The sequence below is a fragment of the Vicia villosa genome, linkage group LG2, assembly GCF_029867415.1.
Source record: "Vicia villosa cultivar HV-30 ecotype Madison, WI linkage group LG2, Vvil1.0, whole genome shotgun sequence".
Classification (NCBI taxonomy): domain Eukaryota; kingdom Viridiplantae; phylum Streptophyta; class Magnoliopsida; order Fabales; family Fabaceae; genus Vicia; species Vicia villosa.
The window spans coordinates 16,030,729-16,054,265 of NC_081181.1; the positions used below are offsets into that span (position 1 = coordinate 16,030,729).

At 38.1% G+C, this 23,537-nt stretch overlaps 1 protein-coding gene across 1 annotated transcript; it reads left to right on the forward strand.

The window, feature by feature from the left end:
- Positions 1–16,220: 16,220 nt before the first annotated feature.
- LOC131645949 (uncharacterized) lies at positions 16,221–17,062 on the forward strand. The gene has a single exon (XM_058916136.1). The coding sequence runs from the start codon at positions 16,342–16,344 to the stop codon at positions 16,723–16,725; it is 384 nt and encodes a 127-aa protein (XP_058772119.1). The 5' UTR covers positions 16,221–16,341; the 3' UTR covers positions 16,726–17,062.
- Positions 17,063–23,537: the final 6,475 nt, after the last annotated feature.

Genomic DNA, 23,537 nt, shown 5'->3' on the forward strand with positions numbered 1-23,537 from the left:
CCCTGGGCTATGGTGAGAGGACAAAATAACGGTGAAAGTTCCTACTTAGGAGTGTGAACAACAGTTGAAACTTCAACAGCTGTCCAGTAGTGGCGAACCCCATTGTGCACTAAGTAATCTGGAACCTTAGGCTTAAGCTGGCCTGTGGTAGGTCTTGATTTACCAACCACTGTCTTTGCAACACTCAGACGATCTTCTTCTACTTCAGCAGACTAAGCGGTGTGAGCATACCCATTTCCGAGTGGAGTATGTCGGTTTTTCTTTTGAGGAAACTTCTAATCTTCTGAATGGAGAGACTCGTTGTCGGAGACACTTTCGATATCATCCTCTTTTGTATTTTGGTCTTGCTCTTCTCCCAAGATGGCATTGACTAGATATGTGAACTCTATATCCATAGCCTCGGAAGGTGACTTGGGGATATAATCCTCAATGATGATTTCACCAGTAGATGATGATGAATAGCAAGGGTTATACATCTCTTTTGGCTGAGAGAGGTACTCATAATCAATGTTCCATCCAGTTGGAACAATATCTTCAAGAGAGATTCTTGAACTTTCAGGAGCGGAGTATTTCACCATGTAGTCGAATTTTCCGCTTGGTTCTCCTAATGTATCCCAAGTCTCTTCGGGGATAGGAGGAACTTCTTCTGATGAACCATGACTTCTGGTGGTGAAGCTGTCAGTAACTTCATCACTGCTTGGTTGAGTCTTACTTTCAGATCCTTTAGTCGGATAACAGCAAGGTGGATCAGACTCTGGTAGGGAGATGTATCCTGCTTTGTTAAGATAGGATAACCATTCCTCTTCATCGGTGTTTTCCGTACCGATGGTATTGACTATTTGTTGAACAGGTTGAAGAAAACCTCCACTACAGAAAGTTTCTTGAATTGGGAGAACTACCTCAATCCCTGGGATAGCTTTTGATGATGTTGGAAAGAATCCAACTCCTGTTCTGTTCTTGTTGTTGGTAGGAATATTAATGTGCCCCCAACCACTGGTAGTGCCATCCTTTACAACTTGGATTGCATCTTTGTATGAAGAGATAGACGCTGCTTTCTCCTTTCCTTTGTCCAAGGAAAGTGCTTGGAATTTAGTTCCAACAACTTCTTTTGGTTCTATGTCGGAGAATGATGACAGGTTGCTGACGATCAGAGCTCGTTCTCCACATACGGTTACCAATTTGTCATTTCTTATGAACTTCAGTTTCTGATGAAGTGTTGAAGTAATTGCCCCAGCCTCATGAATCCATGGGCGACCTAGCAAACAACTGTATTGTGCTGGAATGTCCATAACTTGGAAAGTGATTTTGAACGTCTGAGGTCCAATAGTTATGGGAAGATCTACTTCTCCGAAAACTGACTTTCTTGATCCATCAAATGCTTTGACGATGACATGACTTTTTCTTAGAGGGTAATCTTCGAAAGATAATCTTGATAATGTTGATTTAGGCATGACGTTGAGAGAGGATCCATTGTCTATTAGGACTCCTGTGAGTGTATTACCCATGCAGCCAACTGAGATGTGAAGTGGAAGATTGTGGTCCACTCCTTCTTCAGGAAGATCTTCGTCACAGAAACTTAGGTTAGTTCCGGCGGAGATGTTGGCAACGATGTTGTTGAATTGGCTTATAGTAACACTTGGTTCTACGAAAGCTTGTTCCAAAACTTTCTGTAGAGCTTCCCTATGAGCTTCAGAACTCAATAGCAGGGAAAGAACAGAAATCCTAGACGGAGTATGTAGTAATTGATCTTCAATGTTGTATTCACTCCTCTGGATTAACTTCAAGATCTCATCATTTTCTTTCGCTTGAACAGCATTGGTCGGATGATTGTCTTGCTTATGTGGTACTTCCTCCGACAGTTTCTCCACATTTTCTGTTGTTCTGTTGAAGACTCGTCCACTTCTGGTGACTCGACTAACATCAGCAATGTTGACAACAGACGGTAATGGTATTTCCTCACCATTTTCAATGAATGTAGCGTTGTACTTGTATGGTATAGCCTTGCTGGACTCATACGGTACAGGACCTGGTAAGTAGATGACTAGTGGTGCAACTGCTGTCTTCCTGCTATCATACTTAACTTGCATAGGTTCAACTTGATTAATTTGAGGAGATACGGTAAAGACTTCATCATCTTCTCTATTGGCAAGGACAGTAATGGTATTGTCATCCATCAGCTTTTGAATGTCGTTGCGAACACGCAAACATCCTCGTGAATTTCTTCGATAGATTTCGCATCTACTGTAAGCGTGGAAATCTGTTCCAAAGTAGGCAAGTCCATTTAAAGTTTTGTGGAACCTGACTACCGATCCTTCAAGGTCTTCAACTTTGTAGATTTTGTATTCTCCTGGACATCCTTGAACCATGTTGATGTCATGTTCAGTTCTGACTCGGATATGTTGAATCCATCCTAAGTCCATTTGTTCTTGTAATGCAGCTTGAACTACGGCACATCCTTGATTATTCTTTGGACAAATTTCACATGTGAAATAGTTGTGAGGTGGTACATGACCGTACCCAGCTTGTCTAGCGTGCATCTTGACAAGATTTTCCCCTATCTGAAGAATGTCGTAGATTTGAATGACATTGGGGTGTTGATCTATCAGATTTACTGAAGCTTCTTTATGCTGCGGCAAAGGATTTGCTTGGACGTTTGGATTAGTATCTTTGAAGGATAGCATTCCGCTCTTCACTAATCGTTGGACGTCAATCTTGAAAGGGAAACAGTTCTCAATATTGTGACCTGGTGCCCCCTGATGATAGGGACAAGATTGGTCAGCCTTATACCATGGTGAGGAACTATTTGTAGGATTTGGAGGACTTCTCGTCTGAATGAGTCCTTTTGCCAGTAATGTTGGAAACAATTCTGCATACGGCATTGGTACGGGGTCAAAGGCAGGATACCTTGGAGCCCGATTGTTGTAATGTGGAGGTCGAACCTGCTGCTGAGGTTGCTGCGACCTTTGTTGAATTTGTTGTTGCGAGACCTGAGGTTGATAAGCTGGCGCTGAGTTAACAACCGGAGTTATTGTTGCAACTTGAGGTTGGAATTTTTTCTTGATTTTGTGCAAGACATTGCTGACATCTTGATCCTTTTTCTTCTGGAAAGAACTTCCATACTTCCTTGGACCAATAGAAGATTCTGGTTCTTTGTTCAAGCGTCCTTCCCGAACTGCTTCTTCTAAACGTACACCCATGTTTACCATCTCAGTAAAATCACTTGGTGCACTTGCAACCATTCGTCCGTAGTAAAATGGACTCAAAGTTTTGAGATAGATTTTTGTCATTTCTTTCTCTTCAAGTGGTGGACAAATTTGAGCAGCAACTTCACGCCATCTCTGAGCATATTCCTTGAAGCTTTCTCTATCCTTTTGAGTCATGGCCCGGAGTTGATCTCTGTCGGGAGCCATATCCAGATTGTACTTATACTGTTTGACGAAGGCCTCTCCGAGGTCTCGAAAAGTACGAATCTCTGAACTGTCCAAGTTCATGTACCATTTGAGTGCAGCACCAGTCAGGCTGTCTTGAAAATAATGAATGAGTAATTGTTGATTATCAGTTTGAGTTGACATTCTTCGAGCGTACATTACGAGATGACTTTGTGGGCATGAATTCCCTTTATACTTCTCGAATTCTGGTACTTTGAATTTGTGAGGAATCTTAACATTTGGAACCAGACAGAGGTCTGCAGCATTCTTTCCAAATAGATCTTGTCCTCGGAGAGTCTTGAGTTCCTTCTGCATTTGCAGAAACTGTTCCTGGAACTCGTCCAATCTTTCATACACGCCAGCATCCTCACTGGGAGCATGATGATATACTTGTCCGCCCTGCGGGGGAAAAGTATGCATAATGGGCTGTGGAGAAGCCATGACAGCAGATCTCGGTATCTCAGCATTCTGTTGTGCGAAACCCATTGTCGTTGCTCTTGGAACTTCAATTTCCAGAGGTTTGTAACCCTCCGGTGGACGCATATCCATGGTGACTTTTGGAGCTTCAGAAGCTGGAGGTATGTACCCTTCTGGAGTAAAGTTATACGGCATGCCCCAAGGTCGATCAGGCGGCATGGTATACTGAGGAATAGGAGTAGAAACAATCTCGGAAACCACAGTCCTTTGTGGTTCTTCTGGCGTTGGTCGATTCTGCGCAACTACCAGGGCTTCCACCATACTATTGAGTCTTTCAACAGTACCTTTGAGAGTATTAATCTCTTCCCTGAGTTCTTCATTCTCTTGCTCAAAGTCTTCCATTCTTTTCTTGCGACTTGAACGAGTGTTGTATGGATGAGACAGCTTGAAAGTCTTGGTTCACCTCCTTCTCCTCCTCTCTTTCTGGAGAAAGGAAAGTGAATATTAGATCCGCGACAATTCTCGTGTCAGTGCGTACAACTAAAGCGATGCATGATATGCAATTAAGTTAATATTTTTCAAGGAAACACCATAATTACGTTATAAAACATCAAACTTTTATTAATTAAGCGAAAACGCTGTTTTTACATACTTTGAAAAGGGGAAATACAGAGAAACTGAGAGAAAGGACTCTAAAACTTTGATGATGAGCCGACTTCACGTTCTAACATCTTCTTCTGTTTCTTGAGCTGAGCGTTCTCTGACGTGAGCTGATCGATGATCCAGGAAGCAGGAGGGATATGATGAGAAAGTGATGATTGTGTCACTTGTCGATCGAGTACTTCAAGTAACTCATCCTTCCTTATTAGGATGTTATGAATCTCAACATTTTCCATGTTGACAATTCGATACTTGTTCCTCCAAGCATTCCTTTCTTGGCATACCTTGTTTAATGCCGCTTGCAGTTTTTCAACATCGGTGGAGAAAAGGTAAATTGGTTCCCTTAGGGGAATAGGTTCTTGATGTTGATATGGCATCCTGAGCTTGAATGCTCTGACGCGTACCCATTGAAGGTAAGGATCCAGGGAGATGCAAAGATGTTTTCCTAACAATCTTCTCCCTTTGCTGTGAACAAGACGCCAGGCTTGGACAATTTCCTTCTTTAGCATGTTGCCATGATCGTCGATGTTCTTGAAGAACGGACCCTCCAATTGAATGTTACTTGGTATATTTTTCATGGGATAGTCGTATTGACGACGGGCTAAAGCTGGATTGTAACTAATTCCTCCCTTAGTTCCAATAAGGGGTATGTTGGGAAAACTTCCGCAACTGAAGATGATCTTGGTTTCGTCGTTGTCAGGACTACACCAATCAATGTCTGTATGAGTGAGAGACATGATTTTCTGTGACCAGTAAAGGCCATCCCTCATGTTCCAGAAAGTGCTAGACTTTGGCAGGTGCGAAACGAACCATTCGTATAACAACGGTACGCAGCATGTGATTAATCCTCCTCGCTGCAGGTTTCTTGAATGCACAGAGTGATAAGCATCCGCAAGCAAGGTTGGAACTGGATTTCCAATTAAGAAGATCTTAATTGCGTTGATGTCGACGAAATCGTTAATGTTAGGGAACAAAAACAATCCGTAGATAAGCAAAGCCAAGACTTCCTCAAAAGCGCTCATATCTTGGATGCTGACGAAGTACCGAGCTTGATCAAACAGGAATTTGGAGGGCAATCCTTGAATTCCTCCTCTACTCACCATATGAGTTCTGATGTCGACTACGTTCAAAGGAGTAGTTGCAGCAATGATAATGTCGTCAGGATTCTTTTCCAAACCGGAGTACGGATCTTGCGCGTACACGGGTATTCCAATCAGACGAGAGTACTCCTCTAACGTAGGCATGAGCTGATAATCTGGAAAAGTGAAGCAGTGATACGTCGGATCGTAAAACTGCACCAAGGTGGGAAGGATCCCAACCACAATGTTGGTATTGAGCAAAGGCAGAAGTTTTCCATACTTCTCCTTGAAAGCCTGGGGGTTGACCACCAGTTTTCCAAGCTTTCCTAGTTCCTCGACCTGGGGAATCTTGAAGGTGTATTTCCTAGCTCTCTTTTTTCCGTAATCCATAATATAGATCCTTAAGTCCTTTCTCCGTTTCTCTCTTTCTATGAAGTTCAAAACGTTCGTTATTTAGTTTCCTTGAAAAACGACTCGAAAAAGACTCTTTTTGTTTTTAGTTGTTTATTAATGAATGATGCATGAATGCATGAATGCACACACAAGAGTTTTCAACAAACATGGCGTTGAAGGGTATAGTGGTCATGAAGTCCAAACGCAATCCCCGCCCCAATGGTAAACTAAGGTTAAGGATTTTTGTACCTGTAGAACGGGTTCTAGGGGTCTTAGAGTTTTTGCTCAACCTTAAAGATACGTTGATTGGTATCTATAAGAGAGTTTTCTCTGAGTGTAGTATCTGCGTGACAATTACTTCTGTAATCACTGCTCTACGTCCTAAAAAAAAGGCTTTAAGTGGGGTTAGTGTGTTTCTAGGTCCTCCTGGTACAAATCAGTCTCGGAATGCAGTGGTGCAGTTAATCACAACCAGCCAGGCAAATCCCAAGAGTAGACTTGGAAACCAAGATTAGAGGGCCTTCACCGGGAAGACATCCTCCATCCTATCTTATGTTGCACTCAAATCCGGGTATAGGATTTCTCACCACAAGGGGGAATCAAGCCCTTTCCCGATACAGAATAAACAAAATAAACAAATATAAATGCAGCAAACACATGATATGACACAGAGGTTACGCAGGACCTCTCTTGTTTGAGGGGGGAATTTGGCATCCCTAATTCCTCATTGGGGCTGGACCAGCAACAGGTCAACCATTGGTTTGGATGAAAAACCAAGGTTTTTAACACTTATATCCCCAGCAGAGTCGCCATTTTTCTGTGGTGGTCGTTTTCTTTACCTCCCCGTTTCACTTGGGAGGACGACACGCTAAACCCTTCACGCGAAATTTAGAAGGAGAATGCGCCCGTGGTGGGATGAATTTTGTTTCAGTTCTTCCTACGATATCACACGAACTTTCTTATTGGTCCTACGAGTAGGAAAGGGAAAAAAAGATCTCAACTAAACCCTAGGAGTTTGCTAAGTGTGGGGATTTCACCTAGACTAGAAATTCTGGAGTCCGGGGGGTCGGTTATACATAGGGAAGTGTTTAAACACCCTACATATCTGTAGTACTCTACAGGAACCTTCTCTGTGTCATTGTGATTGTGTTTGCTGCTAATGATTGGGAAAGTTTCTCCTTTGTATTAGGAGAAGGAATTGAATTGATTAAAGAAAGACAGACAAACAGACAGACTGACTATTTTTGGTATTTTATTAGCTCGCTGAGATTCCTTGTGAACCTCATGCCTACATATCCCTAGTGGAAGTCAGAGCTTAATGTAGTTCGGGGAACTAACTAGGGAAATTAATTGTTTTTGGTGCCTTGCTTAAAGCTCAAGGTTGAAGCTTGGAATTAAATCTCTGTTTACAGTAAAGAGACATGAAATCATCTTTACAGAGAGGTATTAGTACTATTCTACCACAAACATTTAAAGGAGTGACAGAATAACTGAATTCATTTCATTCAAGAGGGGGACCTTACTTGTGTATGTGCAAGTATACCAGTCAAATGCCTCTTAAATGAAAGAAAGTTGCTCATCCAAATTAGGGAAAGTTACCACATGTCTGGGTTTTACTGCCAGCTCATGCCTTTCAAAATCCTAAATGGGAGACTTGATTAAAATTGAAATTGAAATGGAAATGTTTGTTTGTTTGAATGTGGTAGAGTAGTAAAAATATCTCTCTATAGAGATAAGTTATGTCTATCTACTGTATAAAAGATTTGACTTTAGCTGGCTTGTATGAGGCCCAAGCTTGAGGCTTTTTGATTAATTAATTAATTATTATTGACTCTGGGAGATGACTCCATTGAGGATTAATTACAGGGTATTTTTGTGTTCTGTACAAAGCCCAGAATTGAGGCTGACTCTACTGAGGGAGACTCTATTTATGTGCCTTGTACAAAGCCCAAGGTTGTGGCTAATTGCTGAGGATAATTGAATGAATGACTCTATTTTATGTGCCTTGTACAAAGCCCAAGGTTGTGGCTGACTCTAGCTAGGGAAAACATTATTTTCTGCCTTGTACAAAGCCCAAGGTTGTGGCAGACTCTTAAATAAACTGAGTATGGATGAGTCTATGGGGAAAAGATCCTAGGTGTTAGGAATCTTTGACACATGAAAATATGGTTTATCTGCCTTGTACAAAGCCCAAGGTTGTGGCTACTGAATGATGAAGAACTCACTGGGGAGACTCTATTATCTGCCTTGTACAATGCCCAAGGTTGAGGCTGACTCTTGACAGGGGAGTTTTATTGTTTGGTGCCTTGTATGAAGCCCAAGGTTGAGGCTAACTATTTTTGTTGGTTTTGACTCTATTGAGGAGATTTTATTTATTAAAAGACTGTTTTTTCTTTGGAAGCTAACCCTTTCCAGGGATTTTGACTCAGCTGGTGAATTTTTCTGTTAAAAGACTGACTTTATCATGTTTTTTGGAGGCTGACCCTTTCCAGGGGTTTTGACTCTTTTGGGGAAATTATCTCCTAAGAGAAATGAATCTTTATTTTTTGACATTTTTATTAATTGACTTTGGAGGCTAACCCTTTCCAGGGGTTTTATTGAAAATGAAAGAATGTGTGGAAGCTAACCCTTTCCAGGGAATTTATGATTGAAATGGATGGCAGAAAGATTATCTAATGGAGACTTCTTGTTTAAAGCCCAAGATGAAGGCTGACACATGCTGAGGAGAAAATAAACATAGATCCTAGACTCTGCTAAGGAAGATTGATGAAGATAAGGGTGACAGAGACTGTCCATGTCTCTCATTCCAAAAGGTGTACTCAATGCAAAATTGAGACAAACTTAGCTTATTTAAAGTCTGGTTTAAATTGGAAGAAACTCACCAGGGTAGGCTAAAAGCTGACTAAAGACCTGTTCCTATGTTTATAAGAAACCTGATGGGTCCTTGTATACAAGCTTAAGAGGAAGCTGGAAATGCTTTTAAGAAGCCTGTGGGTCCTTGTACAAAGCCCAAGAGGAGGCTAATCGAGGGTCCTTGTTATAGCACAAGAGAAAGCTATGTAGTTTTGAACTTATTTTGGCTCTAAGCAAATGGGTAAGAGGTTTCACCGGGAATAATTCCTCTTTGGGTGGATGTGTCCTATTATTTGGATTCTAAGGTTTTTACCAAGATGTTTCACCGGGAATAATTCATCTTGGGGGTTTGAACTACAGATCTCTAATTAGGAAAGAGCCTTCACCGGGAAGACATTCTCAATCCTAGGTCATATTCCTATAATATATATATATATATAGTTTAACTGTCCTAGGGTTTATACTCAAACGTAGTTCTGAACTAATATATATGCACAGTTTATATTTGACAGTAATTTAAATAAAGACTATAAATTGAAAGCTTGTAAAGCCTAACCTGGATGGAGTGGAGGCCTTTGGAGAAGTATGTACAGAGCCTCAACAGTAATTGGTGGATAACAGTTGAATATATATATGATAAACAGTTAAGGGTTTTTGAAAACAGAAGAAGTGAAGATGGACAAAGGTCACATAGGTATCTGAAGAGTTTCACCGGGAATAATGCCCTTCAAATACCAGAAGAATGTTTTGAAAACAGAAAGAAGATTTTGAAAATACAGTTTTGAAAACAAGCTAAGAAGAGAAGGTTTTTGGGACTTACACTCTATTAGAGGCCCAGTACTTTACAGTACTGGTGTAAAAGCAATTTAAAAAAAATGATTTGGAATGATACAAGGTTTTGTTGTTTGAAAACCTTAATCATTTGATTTATTCGGAGATTGAAAACAGTTTTGAAATTTGACAAAAAGTCAACTTAATTAAGGTAAAGATGAAGATCTATGCCTAATTAAGACCTAAACAATTAGGGTTTTATCATAATCTTTATTTACAACATGATTAGGTTAAAACAAAGTGAATGTATATATTTAAAGTTTTTAATAAAGCACTTAAAACATATTATTTTAAACCTAATAAAAATATATGAAATAAATAATATTTTTATGATTTTTTTGATTATTCACAAAATAGATGTATTAAATGACAAGTGTGTGAAAAATGAAGTGAAAATAAATTAGTTTGATAGGTTAATTAATTGTGTGAAGTTGTGAGAAAATTGAAGGAAATAAGTGATAAAAAATAATGTTTTGTCACCTAGAGGGATTGAACTCGCGCCCTCCAAGTCACTAACCCAAAATAACACCACTGGGCCAACGCGCGCTTGGTGTTATTGTCACACATCCAGTTCATTATATTTTCAAACAAGTGGTTAATCATGGAAAAATAAAAGAAACAAAAAGTCTGGGGCGAGGGGGATTCGAACCCCAGACTTGAGGCATGAGGAGACTAAGAGCGCATGTGTGGCCACTGGGGCAAGTTATTCAGTCGTTTATAAAAAACCTATCATTAAATATAAAATAAACTCTACCCTGAGGTTTGAAATTTGCGCGCCACCACCATTGTCATCTTCTTCCTCAAGCTCCAACAATTTGAATTTCTGAACTCTCTCAATTCTCAACCATTTGCAACGATATAAAGACCAAACTTGCTCTAAATTCACTCACGATTCTAGATATGTAACTATTATGAATTTATATTAACTATATCTACTGAATTATCTAAAATACGTGAAGAACCCTAAAATTTGGAATTCAAATTAAATGACTATACTGAAGCATAAATGACTGATGATAGAGGGTTTTTAATCCTCTTATGATGCTGAATAGAATGGTGTTGAGTTTTAGCCAGAAAGATACACGAATTAGAGGGATGGAGTTGAGAAACTTACCTCTGAAAATGAAGGTCGTGAGGATGTTAGAGAGCACCTGGGCTTGAATGAATGATCTCAATAGCTTCCTTGAGACTCAATGATGCTAACTGAATGCTTATTGGAGCTTGAATCCTTCTGAATTGCTCTATGGACCTCCCTCGATTTCAGCTTCAAGTGAACATGGAGGGTGATGATTCTTGAGTTACAGATGAGCTGCAGCCACCTGGTTAGCTTCACTATGACCTGAGGAGTGTGTCTAGATGATTGGCTTGGCTTGAAAACTCCTGAATTACTCCATGGTCCTCCTACTGCAAGTGCTCCAAATGAGAGGTGAAGGTGATGATTCTCCACGCCCAGAAGTGTTCCAGAGGTTTGGATCACTCCCAAATGCCTCCCTCAATGTGTTTGAATACTTATTTTTAAAGAGAGAGCTTTGGTTTGAAGAATCCGAGTCTTCTTGCCAAAGGACCTTTGAAAAAACTAAGTATGAAGAAAGAAAAGAGAAAGCAAGAATTATGTTGCTTTGGTGTGTTTTTTGAATGAGAATGAGGCCTCTATTTATAGGCAATTGGTTCAGTACTGATTGAGAGAGTGAGCTTGCTTAGTGGGAGAGTTTTGGTTTCTTAGCCATGAAGAAATTCAAAGAATATCCCAAGTGCAATGATGAGAATTTTGATTCCATTTGATCAATCCTCTAGCCCTCGATTTTGCTTGATCTTAGGGGACAATTCTGAGCCAGAAATAAGCTCTAATTGGTTGGTGAGAAGATTCCTTGGGTGATTCATCAATTTGCCATAAATTCACAAATGTAATCATTACATAATCACATGTTCTTGTTTTTAGAATCTTCTTCAATCCTTATGGCATGGTGAAAATGAATGCATGGCATTGTTTCAGATATGTTATGGGTCGTGTAGCATCCATAATTGAGGTCATGTGCACAAAATTTCAAAGTTCAAAAATGATGCATGACCTATAATTTTACTTCATGAGGCCAACTTTGAACAAGCATAACTCTTAGCTCAAATTGAATTTGGAGAAGGTTGAACACAATTTGGAAAGCCCTAAACATCTACTTCAAATCATTAGTTTATGTCTTCTTCAGAATCATTTGGGAAATTTGTGAAAAATGAGCCCAAAGTTGGATGAAAACTAGGTTAAAACACTTAGAAAATTTTCTAAGTGTTTATGACCTAAAACTTCAAAATTTTCAAAACCCTTAAATGGTTGATCTTTTGAAAAAAGTTCTTATGTGAGATGTTGTTTTATTTTTCAAGATCTACAACTTTCATGTTGGAAGTTTTTTGAGTTGTGTAGGTGAAATTTTGAGTTCTCACCATGCCCTCAAAAACCCTAATTCCCGACTTTTTTGTTCCTTGATGAATTTCTTTGAATTTCTTTGGTCAAATGACTTTGACATCCATATATTGATGATATTGATCTTTGAAAGTCATTTTTTGACCAAAAACCTTAAAAGTCAATGATGATCCCACACAGTTGACTTTTCCTGACAAAGTGAATTTTTGGGCTTTTGTGTAGGAACAAGATCTTTTCCTCAAATGAATGATGTAAATGGATTATATTGAGGTAGTAGAGACTCTTGAATCATGTCTTGAGTTTTGGATTCATGCCCTGATTAAAAAGTCAACTATCTTGGGGAATTAGGTCAAAAACCCTAATTGTCGACCAGATGAGAATGATGACTGTAGACTTTGAATTGAGGTGTGATGTCCAGTGGATCTTGCCATATGGGTTATTTGAAGATGATTGATGTCTTTGAATGATCCCCTGGGGCTTTTTATGGTTTCCCAAAGGTGATCCCTGATTTTAGTCCTTGATAAGGCTCAAAACCCTAGTCTGTGGATCTGAGTAATTCTGTGTTTAGATGACTGGGTGTCTTAATCAATTTTGAGTCTCATGATTGTGTTAGAGACTAATCCTCCTATTGATTGATCCTTTGCCTGAGTTTTCTTGTCTTTGAACACCCTCGATTGAATGTCAGGTTGCTCTGGGTACTTGCTTTGACTTGATGAAAATCCTGAAGATATGTCATCTCAGGGGGGTCAAAAATTAGGGTATGACACTATGGGTTCAGATCCTGTCGAAACCGGTATAGCCTGCGCCTCTTGAGTAGAAGTCGAAACGTGCGTAGAATTTGTCGCTACTGTTCCTGACCCTTGTGGGGGATCTTGATCTCCCCCTCCACTGGCCGCATTGACCATTTTCCTGTTGTACCTTCGTTTAGGAATCGGTTGTGCACTGTTGGTTAATTTACCGTTCCTAAGGTTCATACAATGTCTTGATATTTTCTAGACAAAACAAAACAATCAATTAATAACAATCTGTTTGACACCGTCCCACTGGGCGTGCCAATTTGTTTATGGTGATTTCCGGTAAACAACCGCTAGTCCTCCAAACTATAAAATATACTTTGGTTACTCGCAGGATCGACTAGATTGATCCTAGGACATAGCCAAACAAATGTCTTCTGAAATGATTCGATTCATGTTTGCCTGTTCTGACTTCGAGAATACTTGTTTTGTGATTCGATCTTATGAATGTTCACTTGAAACAATACTGGTTACACAAATTAATATAACTTTCGAAGAAACATAAATAAAAGCATGTAAATTGCAGAAAAAGTAAAGTGCAGAAATATAACATGTAGTAATGTAAAATGCAGGAATGTAAAGTGCTTCGAAATGAAAGTTTAGACGCAATGAAAGAAATGCAGGAATATAAATGACGGAAAGTAAATGAAAGCTATAATAATGAAGAGATACTTGAATAAAGGAAAATACGAATGTATTTAAATTGATGTTGGTGTCATACGTACATTTCTCAGCGAACTCGTTCTCTAAACACTTGATACTTGAGTGATTTGTGAGTGATTTGTACAAAATGAACACACGGAATCCTAACATTAAGACCCTTATTTATACTAAATTTGACCCTAACGGTCCTACACTAATCTAATGCCACGTTGCCCATAAGAATCCCTGGGATGCCATCTGTCCTTGCGCGGTTACACAAACTACTTCGAAATTCAAATCATCCCACCTGAATCCTCTTTCGACGCGTGGCAACGTGACCAGAATCGAGAATGCCACGAAGATACGTTCAGCCTCGGTACTTTACGTATTTCGCAAAAACGTTTAAGTCTTTTAAAGATAATCCTCTTCGAATCAGCTCCAAGTCCAACCATCTTTTATTCCAACTCAAACCAACATTCTCGAAACATGGCCATCAGTAGCCATTTTTAATCTCAGAAATGGTCATCAGTAACCATCTTCCTTCGAATTGTAACTCTTCAAAGGATATTCTTTCTAAACGAAATCTTCAGCCAACAGTACCATATTCCCTTTTACAAGTGCACGTGTTTTGATTATGGGTTTCTGATTGTCTTTAAGCGATTTTAAAGTTGGAATTCTTAACCATCTGATGACATAATCTCATTCACAATTGGATCTTGTAAGTTGAACTTTCATCAAGATTTTCCAAAATTAGTGTGAGCATCAAGGGAAAATTTCTTCTTTGTCACTTTCTTCCACTCTTTCAAGGTTCAGCGTAGTTCAATGAATCATGAGCAGGGTCAAAGATTGATTTCATTGACATAGGTGACCTGCTACTTCAAAGTGTATTTCGATGGAGTGAAGCATTTCAAAGACCGGTTGTTTTTAGTTATTCCTCTCGACGAAAGGGCTCATGCAACGATTTATGCTATATAAACTAAGCCAGAATATTGTTGTACGAATTTAATTTGTAAGTTCTAGATCCAAGGCCAATTTTTTATGGGGGGACAAATTATGTCTAAAAGGAGCATGATCTGTTCCAAGAGGAAATTCACCTGAAGAAACAGTTAGTTACTTCTTCAAAGATTTGACTTACGTTGGAGGCGTCATTTGCAAAACGAAGCCTCGAAAAAACATTCAGATTGGTTCATCGAAACTCGTTTGTTGATAGACACTAACCGAGAGGAAAGTCATTTTTAATATGCTCTCAGTATTTCTTTCTCTGTTCGTCATTTTTGTCTACAATATTTTTTTGACGATTTGTCATTTGCCCATGTAAACTCAAAGAAGTGTGAGAAAGTAGTCCATCAAATGAAAAGGGAAGTTTGATTATCACGACTGGCTGATCCTTCGAGTGTTCCAACTAATTAAAGTAATTATATTTTTAATAAATATAATAATGTGAATCACTTGTGTTAGATACGGCAAAATGGCTTCTAGCATTCTCATTAGGTAAAAAATGAACATCTCTTAACCTAACCTTGAGGATTGGAGTATTCATAGATGTGACCCATGAGTTATGTTGCGGATGAAGGACCAATTCTAACATCCAATTATTTGATTTAAAAGTTAAATTTAGAGAAACTAATCATCTTCTTTAATAGGGAAATGGAGTTACCTTCCTACATGAGCATGGCACGTCTTTGTGCGTTTGAGCCTGAGCTCACGTGGAAGTATCCGCATCTCTTTCTTTTTTTTTGAACATTGATATATTATCGAAAAATATTTATCATTGACTAATATTGAAAAATAAAAACACAAAATATATATAATAAAAATTCTCAATGTTAAGAAGGAAGGTGGAGTAAATAAGAGAAATATTTATAATTTAAGATATAGTAATAATTAGTTTTTCGCGTGTAGTAAATATCACGTGTACTATTTTGACACTAAAATCTACACCTAAAATTTGATATCGTATACACTGTTTATCATATTTATACAGTGATCAGTGTATTTTTATTAAAATAATGTTATTTTTAAAAACTATTTTAAAAATAAATTTTAAAACTTATTTTATAACATAAATATATGGTTGTGTCATTAACCAATTTTATAATTATATTAACCATAAAAATTTACACATTAACCAATTGTTTACTTATAATTTATTAACTATTTTCAGTAATTAATTAGTCAATAAAATACATAGTACATTAAATTAAATTATAAATGTATTATCTGATTTTTATTCTCTATTAACCAATATTATTTTACTATTTAATTTTTTTTATTTTTGAAAATTCTTAAACCAAATTATAAACTGTATTAATCAATTTTATATAAACTATTAATCAAAGTCTTAATGGAATATATATTAAATTTTTTATTTCAGAATATATATATTAACTAACCTAGACCTGTATTAACCAAATTTTATTATTTTATTAACCAAAATAATTTAAAAAAATAAAAAAATATATCAAAAAATTTAAATAATAATAAAAACATTATTCACTGAACCTATATTGAATATAGGTGGAGGTGTAACTTTTTGGTGTGGATATTATTTTCTTTTATCAAATATACCATCCCAAATAAAAAGTAAAAACAAGAGAACCAAAACAAAATAAGATTGTCATCATTATGAGTAATTCAATTTCAATGGTGTATATTGGGACATTATTATTATTATTATAAAGGTTCAAAACTCTGTCTGAACCGATCAATTAAATCACATATAAATTACATATAAAAGTTTTTAAAAAAAAAAATCGAATTCCCTATGACTAAAGTAAGAATTCAATAAAATGAAAAATATACTTATACATAAATACATCTAAGCTAGAACCATGGAGACAAAAATTCCAGCAAGAGAAGTAACGGCAACAAAGGTATTTGTGATAGAGAATGCAGCAGAGGGTGCATCAGCTTCTCCTGGGTTTGATGCTGGGCCATTTGTTCCTGGTGCTGGTGGAGAAGAAGTGTTTGGGGTTGGTGATGAAGGAGATGGTGCTGGAGAAGAAGTGGTTGAAGGAGAGGGTGCTGGAGAAGTGTTTGTGGAGGGTGATGGAGCAGGTGCTGAATTGGGTGATAATGATCGGGTAGGTGCGGGTGCAGGAGCTTGTTGTGCTATGCATGAGGTAGCCAAGAGTCCCAATATCACAAACACTTTGATTGCAACAGAACCCATATTTGTTAATATAAATATTTTTTTTGATAGAGTAGAATGTTGAGTGAAATGTGATTTTTCCAAATATATGATTTGTATAATAATTGATTTGTGTAAGGTCCAAGTGCTTAATTGGGGTATATATAGTCTAATATTGCTTGTGTGATTTCTTAGCAAGTGTGGTGTGTGAATAATAATGAGTCAAAATAAAATAAAAGACTACTCCTCCTTAATTGTTAAAATAAACATTTTACTTTGTTTGTGTTTGGAAGTTAAGTAATACGACAGGGTTTGGTATAACCGCGTTTAACCATTCTCACTTTGATTTTTCTTTCTAGATTACTTAACATTCAACCATTTGATTTGTTCACGTAATTGTAAACTGATGATAGGTGGATAAGGTGTTCAAACGCGTTTCCTCTTTATCACAACAATTCACCCTTTCAAATCAGTGACCACTATATAAGGTCAGTTAAGTGATAAGTCAATGAGAAATTTATTGATGTTGAACATGTGTTTTTAATTAACTTTCCTTAATTTCTCCGAAATTTACTTTGTGGTATCAATTTATTTTCAATGTTTTCCCTAAGTTTAATTCTTATCTAAATTTATAGTTTTAAGAAATTAATGCTTTAAAAATTGGTGTGATACCCATGCGTCCGCACGGATATAATGACACGTTTATTTTATTCAATATTGAATTTTTGTGCAGAAAAAAGAAATTTTGTAATTATTATGAACTATCTCGTTCAATAAAAATATATAATAAAATTAAGAGTGAAGGTTCATTTTAGTGCTTCACAAAAACTGCAGAAGTGATAATAGTCCCTGAGAAACAAAAAATCTATATTAAATCTCTTACAAAATTTAACCGACTCATATTAGTCCTTCTATTAAAAAAAATTTAAATCGGTTTTTTTCTTACTTTTGAACCATGACTAGACTGTCAGTGAAGACCCATTTTAGTCTCACAAAAAAAGGAGAGTTCAAATTAGTTCCTGAGAAAAAAAATCCTTATTTAATTCTTTTCAAAATTTAATTGAGTCATGTTAGTCCCTCTTTTAATATTTTTTTCAAACGATTTTTTCATATTTTTAAACTGTGACTGAACTCCTATTTTACGACTATTGATTTGAAATTATTTGTTAAGGGATTGTAGATAAATCATCACAATACCACGATGTTCTTTTTTTGTTGGATTTATTATCAGGCTTATGGGTGGGTGACTACGGTTTTCTTGTTATGTATTCTTGTGTATTATGTGTTGTTATTGTTTCTGTTGTTAATGATCTTTTAGGAAGGTTTAGTTCTGCTGCTGGGGTGCCTTAGGCTAATTTTTACTTTTGTAAATAATACTTGTGGCGAAAATAATACACGTGATATGTTGAAAAAAAATTGGTTTATACCATATTCCTTAGGTTTTGATGATAACAAAGTATTTAGTGAATAATTATGTATACTAGGTAACCCAGCTTCTGGTGAAAACTCAAACTCTGAAGATCATGTGCAAAGGAACTTAACATATGACCCGTACTCAATTTCTGAAAGCAGGTCTATCTTGTCAAGTCCAGTCACGATTTAAAAATAGGAAAAAAATCATTTGAAAAAAATATTAAAAGAGAGACTAACATGGCTCAGTTAAATTTTGTAAGGGGTTAAATAGAGATTTTTTTCTTAGCGACTAAGTTGGACTCTTTTTTTTTGTGAGGAACTAAAATGGTTCTTCATTGGCGGTCCAGTCACGGTTCAAAAGTAAGAAAAAATCGATTTGAACAAAATATTAGTAGAGGAATTACCATGGTTCGGTTAAATTTTGTAAAGAATTTAATAAGGACTTTTTTTTTCTCAAGGATTAATCTGACCTCTGCAGTTTTTGTAGGGGACTAAAATGGACTTTCGATATATATATATATATATATATATATATATATATATATATATATATATATATATATATATATATATATATATATATATATATATATATATATATATATATATATATATATATATATATATATATATATGGGAGGTGAGAACTGATATCTTATATGAGAAATGAGAACTATTAATATTAATTGTTAGATTTCATTAACGCTTGAGATTGTAATAAATAAAATAAGTTGAAATGTACATGATTATTTCTAAATAAGTATAACACTCATTTAATATTAGATATGGTTGATTATCTTAAACGAAAATAAAAAATATTTTATTTTTCCTTTTTAGGTCCTTATTTTAAGATATTTTTCAATAATTTTTTCTATAAGATCTACCCTATAATAGCAACAATTTTTTTTATACGTCCCTTATTCTATTAGTGTCCTAAAAAATAAATTTATAATCATAGCAATTACTACTATTTTTCTAATACATAATAAAATTTACATTTTAATTAATATATTATTACTTTTTAGTAAAACGATAATACATTTTTAAATATTAATTATAAATATTTTTTTATAACTAATATAATTATTTTAAATACCTACTAAAAAATATACCAAAAAAACATGTTATTTTTAATCTTAAAACAATTTTTTATGATTAATATAATTATATGTTGTTGTATCCAAACAAATAATTCTTATTTTTTTCTTTTTAATATAAAATCATATTTACAATATTGAATTTTTAATATAAAATCATAGTTATATTGTATTATATCATTATACAATTTTCTAATAATTTTTTACTAATTTAAATAGTTATATATATTATACCGTTGTTTTCAAAGAATAGAAACTAATATAAATATTTATTTATAAATATCATTATATAATTTTATAAAATGAAGAAAAAATATATTGATCTTACCGAGCAGATCAGATGGCCAGCAACAATGAAGGTTTGAAGTTCCAAGCGGTTGAGAGGGGAAAAAGGTCTTGTACCTGCAAGGCACTCTGATACCAAAGTAAGTATATATTCCACAAGGTACAACAAAGTGAGAGAGTTTTTGAGGTAAGAAAAGATTACCTTGCCCTCTGTATGTAGAGGGCTATTTATAGGATATTTTTGAGCGAATTAAACTCCTTCTGGGGCGGATATTTAGGAGACGCGTGGACTGGTTGTTTGCCAAGCACAAGGGGTCCTCGTGGTCGATTACTTGGAAAGTTTGCCCGGTCTGGTCGGATGGAAACCGCCACATGTGATCTGACGTATATTGGGCCTAAGGCGGGAATGGCCCAATTGATTAGATTTGGTTGGTCCAGAACAGGAGCCCCCAAGTTGTTGCTTCCGGTCAGAGGAGATACGACTTATATGAAGTTGGCCCGGGGGTCTTTCTGGGATCCGAGCTTAAGATATCCAAGGGAGGTAGGTCGTTCGTTTCCGGGGAGAAGAAGGGTCAGGTCGGGAGTAGGGAAGCGTGTCATTTCAAAAAAGTTGGTAAGTGGGAGTGTCGCATTTAATGCGAAATGATGGCTAATCAATTACCTAGGCTATAGGGTTAATGATGGCCATTCCTCTGTACAGTACGGCATGTGCGGCGCGTGTGAGGCCTCAGGTAGCCTATAAATAGAAGAAAACCCTCATTTTTCCAAACTTTTCGAATTCATTTACTTCGTTCTCCCTCCGTCGACTTTTCTCTCTTGCAGTGGTGTTTGTTACAGATTCTTCAACTCTTCATCGAAACCGTACCTGTAAGTTTAACCTTTGATCCCTACTTTCTGCATTTTCATGTTTCGATCTTTATTTAGAACTGATTGTAGGTGGTTAGGGTAGGTTTTTAGGATGATTTTTGATGAACATAGATGATGAATGTGGTGGCGTATGGCGGAGATAGGAGGTTTCTCCGTCATCCACGATTGCGTTTTGTTGAATTTATCTTTTAGATTCTAGATTTATGTGTCGTTGATTAGCGTTTAATTATGCTTTTTAGTGTGTTTCTTCGTGCTCTTCGTCGTAGTTAGATGTCCTGCGCTTTTGCCCTTTTCCCGGGCGCGAGCTTCGTCTTGCTCGGAATTTGTGGTAATGGGGGGGGCAAGGACGCAGTTCTTCTGGTCTCTGGGCCGTTGGCGTGCCCTTTCACTCTGGACGATGGTGGAAGGGTGGATTTGATTTAATTGTCGAATTCACTGTTTTCCCCTGTGTTTCAGGTGAAAAATGGCCAACGAAACTCGTCCGACGGCGTCGGCCTCGTCGTCCTCGACCCCTCCAGCCCGACAAGAGGCGCCCCAGCTGGCCTGGGTGCATCAGGAAGCGCTGGACATAGAGAGTTACTTTGTGGAGGATGACTCTAATGTCTTTACCAAGGTGGGAGAAGGGTGGTCGGTTCTGATTCCGGCCGAAGATGAGAGAATTTGTGATGTGTATACCCCGAATTTAATTCCTATGTATGAAGTGGTGTTCTGGGATATGGGTTTTCGTGCCCCTTTTACAGAGTTTCAAGTTGCGGTGCTTAACCATTTGGAGGTGGCTCCTGAGCAGCTTCACCCCAACCCTATTGCTTTTATCCGGGCTTTTGAGTTGATCTGTACGCATTTAAAGATAGGGGCAACGATCCCTTTGTTCTTTTATATATTTTGTGTTCAGCGTACGGTGAAAGATGGCCATTATGGATGGGTGTCTTTAAAGCAGTCCAAGAAATTTTTTAAGTCTTATTCTGACTCTTTGAAGGGTTATAAGCCTCGTTTTTTCCTCATTCGTCCCCATTCTCGGGAAGCTCGGGAAAGTGTCTTTGATCGCGTGCCGACTTTGGATGTTCATGGTCGTCCGCTTCTCAACGACATTGGGGAGCCTGTTACCTCCTGTCGGTATAAGTTTAGGTTTTTCTGGTCGCAGGACCACTCCAGGTATGGGACCGATCAATATATCACCAGTCTTTCGGATTCGGACGATGATGCTCGAGGGGATTATGCTGCCCTTCAGGGGTTCGTGCAGGGTCTTCCTGTAGTCGCCAAAGTGGATCGCTCAGGGATACCTATCCTTGGCGAGGACGGGGAGCCGATCAGGGAGCCGGGGGTGATTAATATTAAGGAACTTCTAGCTGGGGGAACTGATGAGGGGGTGTTTGCCTATTTGGGTCTCTGCTCCTTCTTTTTCGTCCCGTCTTTTATTTTGGCTCTGCTGTTTTAATGGCTTTCTTTCTTAGTGGTTTTATGAGGGAAAGTTTTCTCACGCTTTTCTTTTTCTTTTGCAGAGTCAATGGATCGTGCCCGTCATGATCGGATGCTTAGGCAGGCTAGCAAGTTAAAATGGGTTGTTACGAAGAGCGCTGGTCCCAAACTGGTTGTTGCGCAAAGATCCCCGGTAGGAGGCTCGGGTGCCTCCTCCTCTGGTGTTGCTACCGCTGCTGGTTCCCCCCTGAGGAACTCTGATCAGGACGAGTCTTTGAGGCCAGTTATGGTGCTTCCTTCACCCCTTCGCCCACAGCATGATCCGGACGCCTTGGTACGCCGTAAGCGTCAGAGGACCGAAGCCGTGGACCTTACTCAGGAAGAGGCTGCTGATATTTTCACCCTTCCTTCGTGCTTTCTTCAGCCCAGATTCTTCGAAGGTGGTCCCTCCTTGACTATTCCGCGTGCTGAATCTCTACACATTGAGGGTTTGGATCCTTCTGTTCGTCAAAGGTTGCTTGTGTAGGATGCTTCGGCCATGGTTCGACTTTTGGAAATGGCCACTCTCTATGCTCGCTCGGCGCCTTTGTCAGCGGAAGCAGCGAGGTTGCTTCAGGAGCAAGTCAAGATGAAGGACTCTGTCTTGGAGGAGAAGGACCAGCTGGTGAAGGAACAGGGCGAGGAACTGGACGCTGTGAAGGCTCGGCTGAACCAAAAGGAGGCTGCTCTGATGGACGTGCAAGGTTAATACACCTTGCTCTCCAGAACTTTGTATGGAACAATGCTGTCTTCTTCGGTTAGGGAGGCCTCTCTTCGCCGTTCTCAGGCTCCTGCTGAGGATGAGTCGGAAGAGGAGAAGGCTCTTTTAACCAAGACAGATTTGATTCAATATATCAGAGTCTTGGGGAGCGACTGTGTGGCAGCTGCCAAGGATACCTATCACTCCACTGTGGCCCAGCTCAAATTGAAGAATCCGGGGGTGGAGTTGATGGTCGAAGGTACTGGGCCTTACCATCGTGTGGAGGGCGACCAGATTGTTTCGCCGGCCTTCGGGGAGAAGCCCATGACGCAGGAAGCCGATGATGTCCAAGTCGAGGAAGGTGTTTGAAGATTTTTATGTGTTTTGAATGTTTGGCCTGCGCGCCTTTATTTTGTACTGTTGTTCTGGGGGGTATGCCCCCCATTTTGATTTTATATGTAAAATTTACCAGCTCGGTCTATATGGCCGCTGTTAGGCACATTTTCGGGCTGTTTGTCCGTCTTTATTTAAACGTACTTATTTTTTAACGCTTTTGTTAGTTTCTTTGAAACTTGTGCGCGTGCGTTATGAGTTTTTGGGAGATGCGTTATCGTTTTCCAATGTCTTTATTCATTAAAGGCACATTCGTTTCCCAAGATTATTGTTTCCCTTCTTCCCTTATAAAAGGAGGTCTCGTGGACCTCTTCTTTCTTCATTTCTCGTAGGAACGGGTGGAGCTAATGGGAAGAAAGTGTCTTCAACCTCGTGTTCTCGTGTGGTGAAAAAGGTGAACGAGAAGAATAAGGCTTCAACTGGCTCCGCTTCTCGCTCTCGTGGTTCTTTGACTTCAGATGCTCGTGCTTGAGAGACCGGTGTGAGAGTCGTGATTAACGCGGATAGTTCCCAGACCGAGTGGGATGAAGATTGGTATCAGTATGTTCACTCGGAGGAATTTGCCAATCGGGAGGAATGAAGCTTTTTCTTTTCATTTGATGTTTGTTTTGTAATTTTCACGAATCATGAATAAAGTATCGTTGCTGTCTTTTGAGTTTTTATTTTTCTTTTTATGGAGATTTGCTC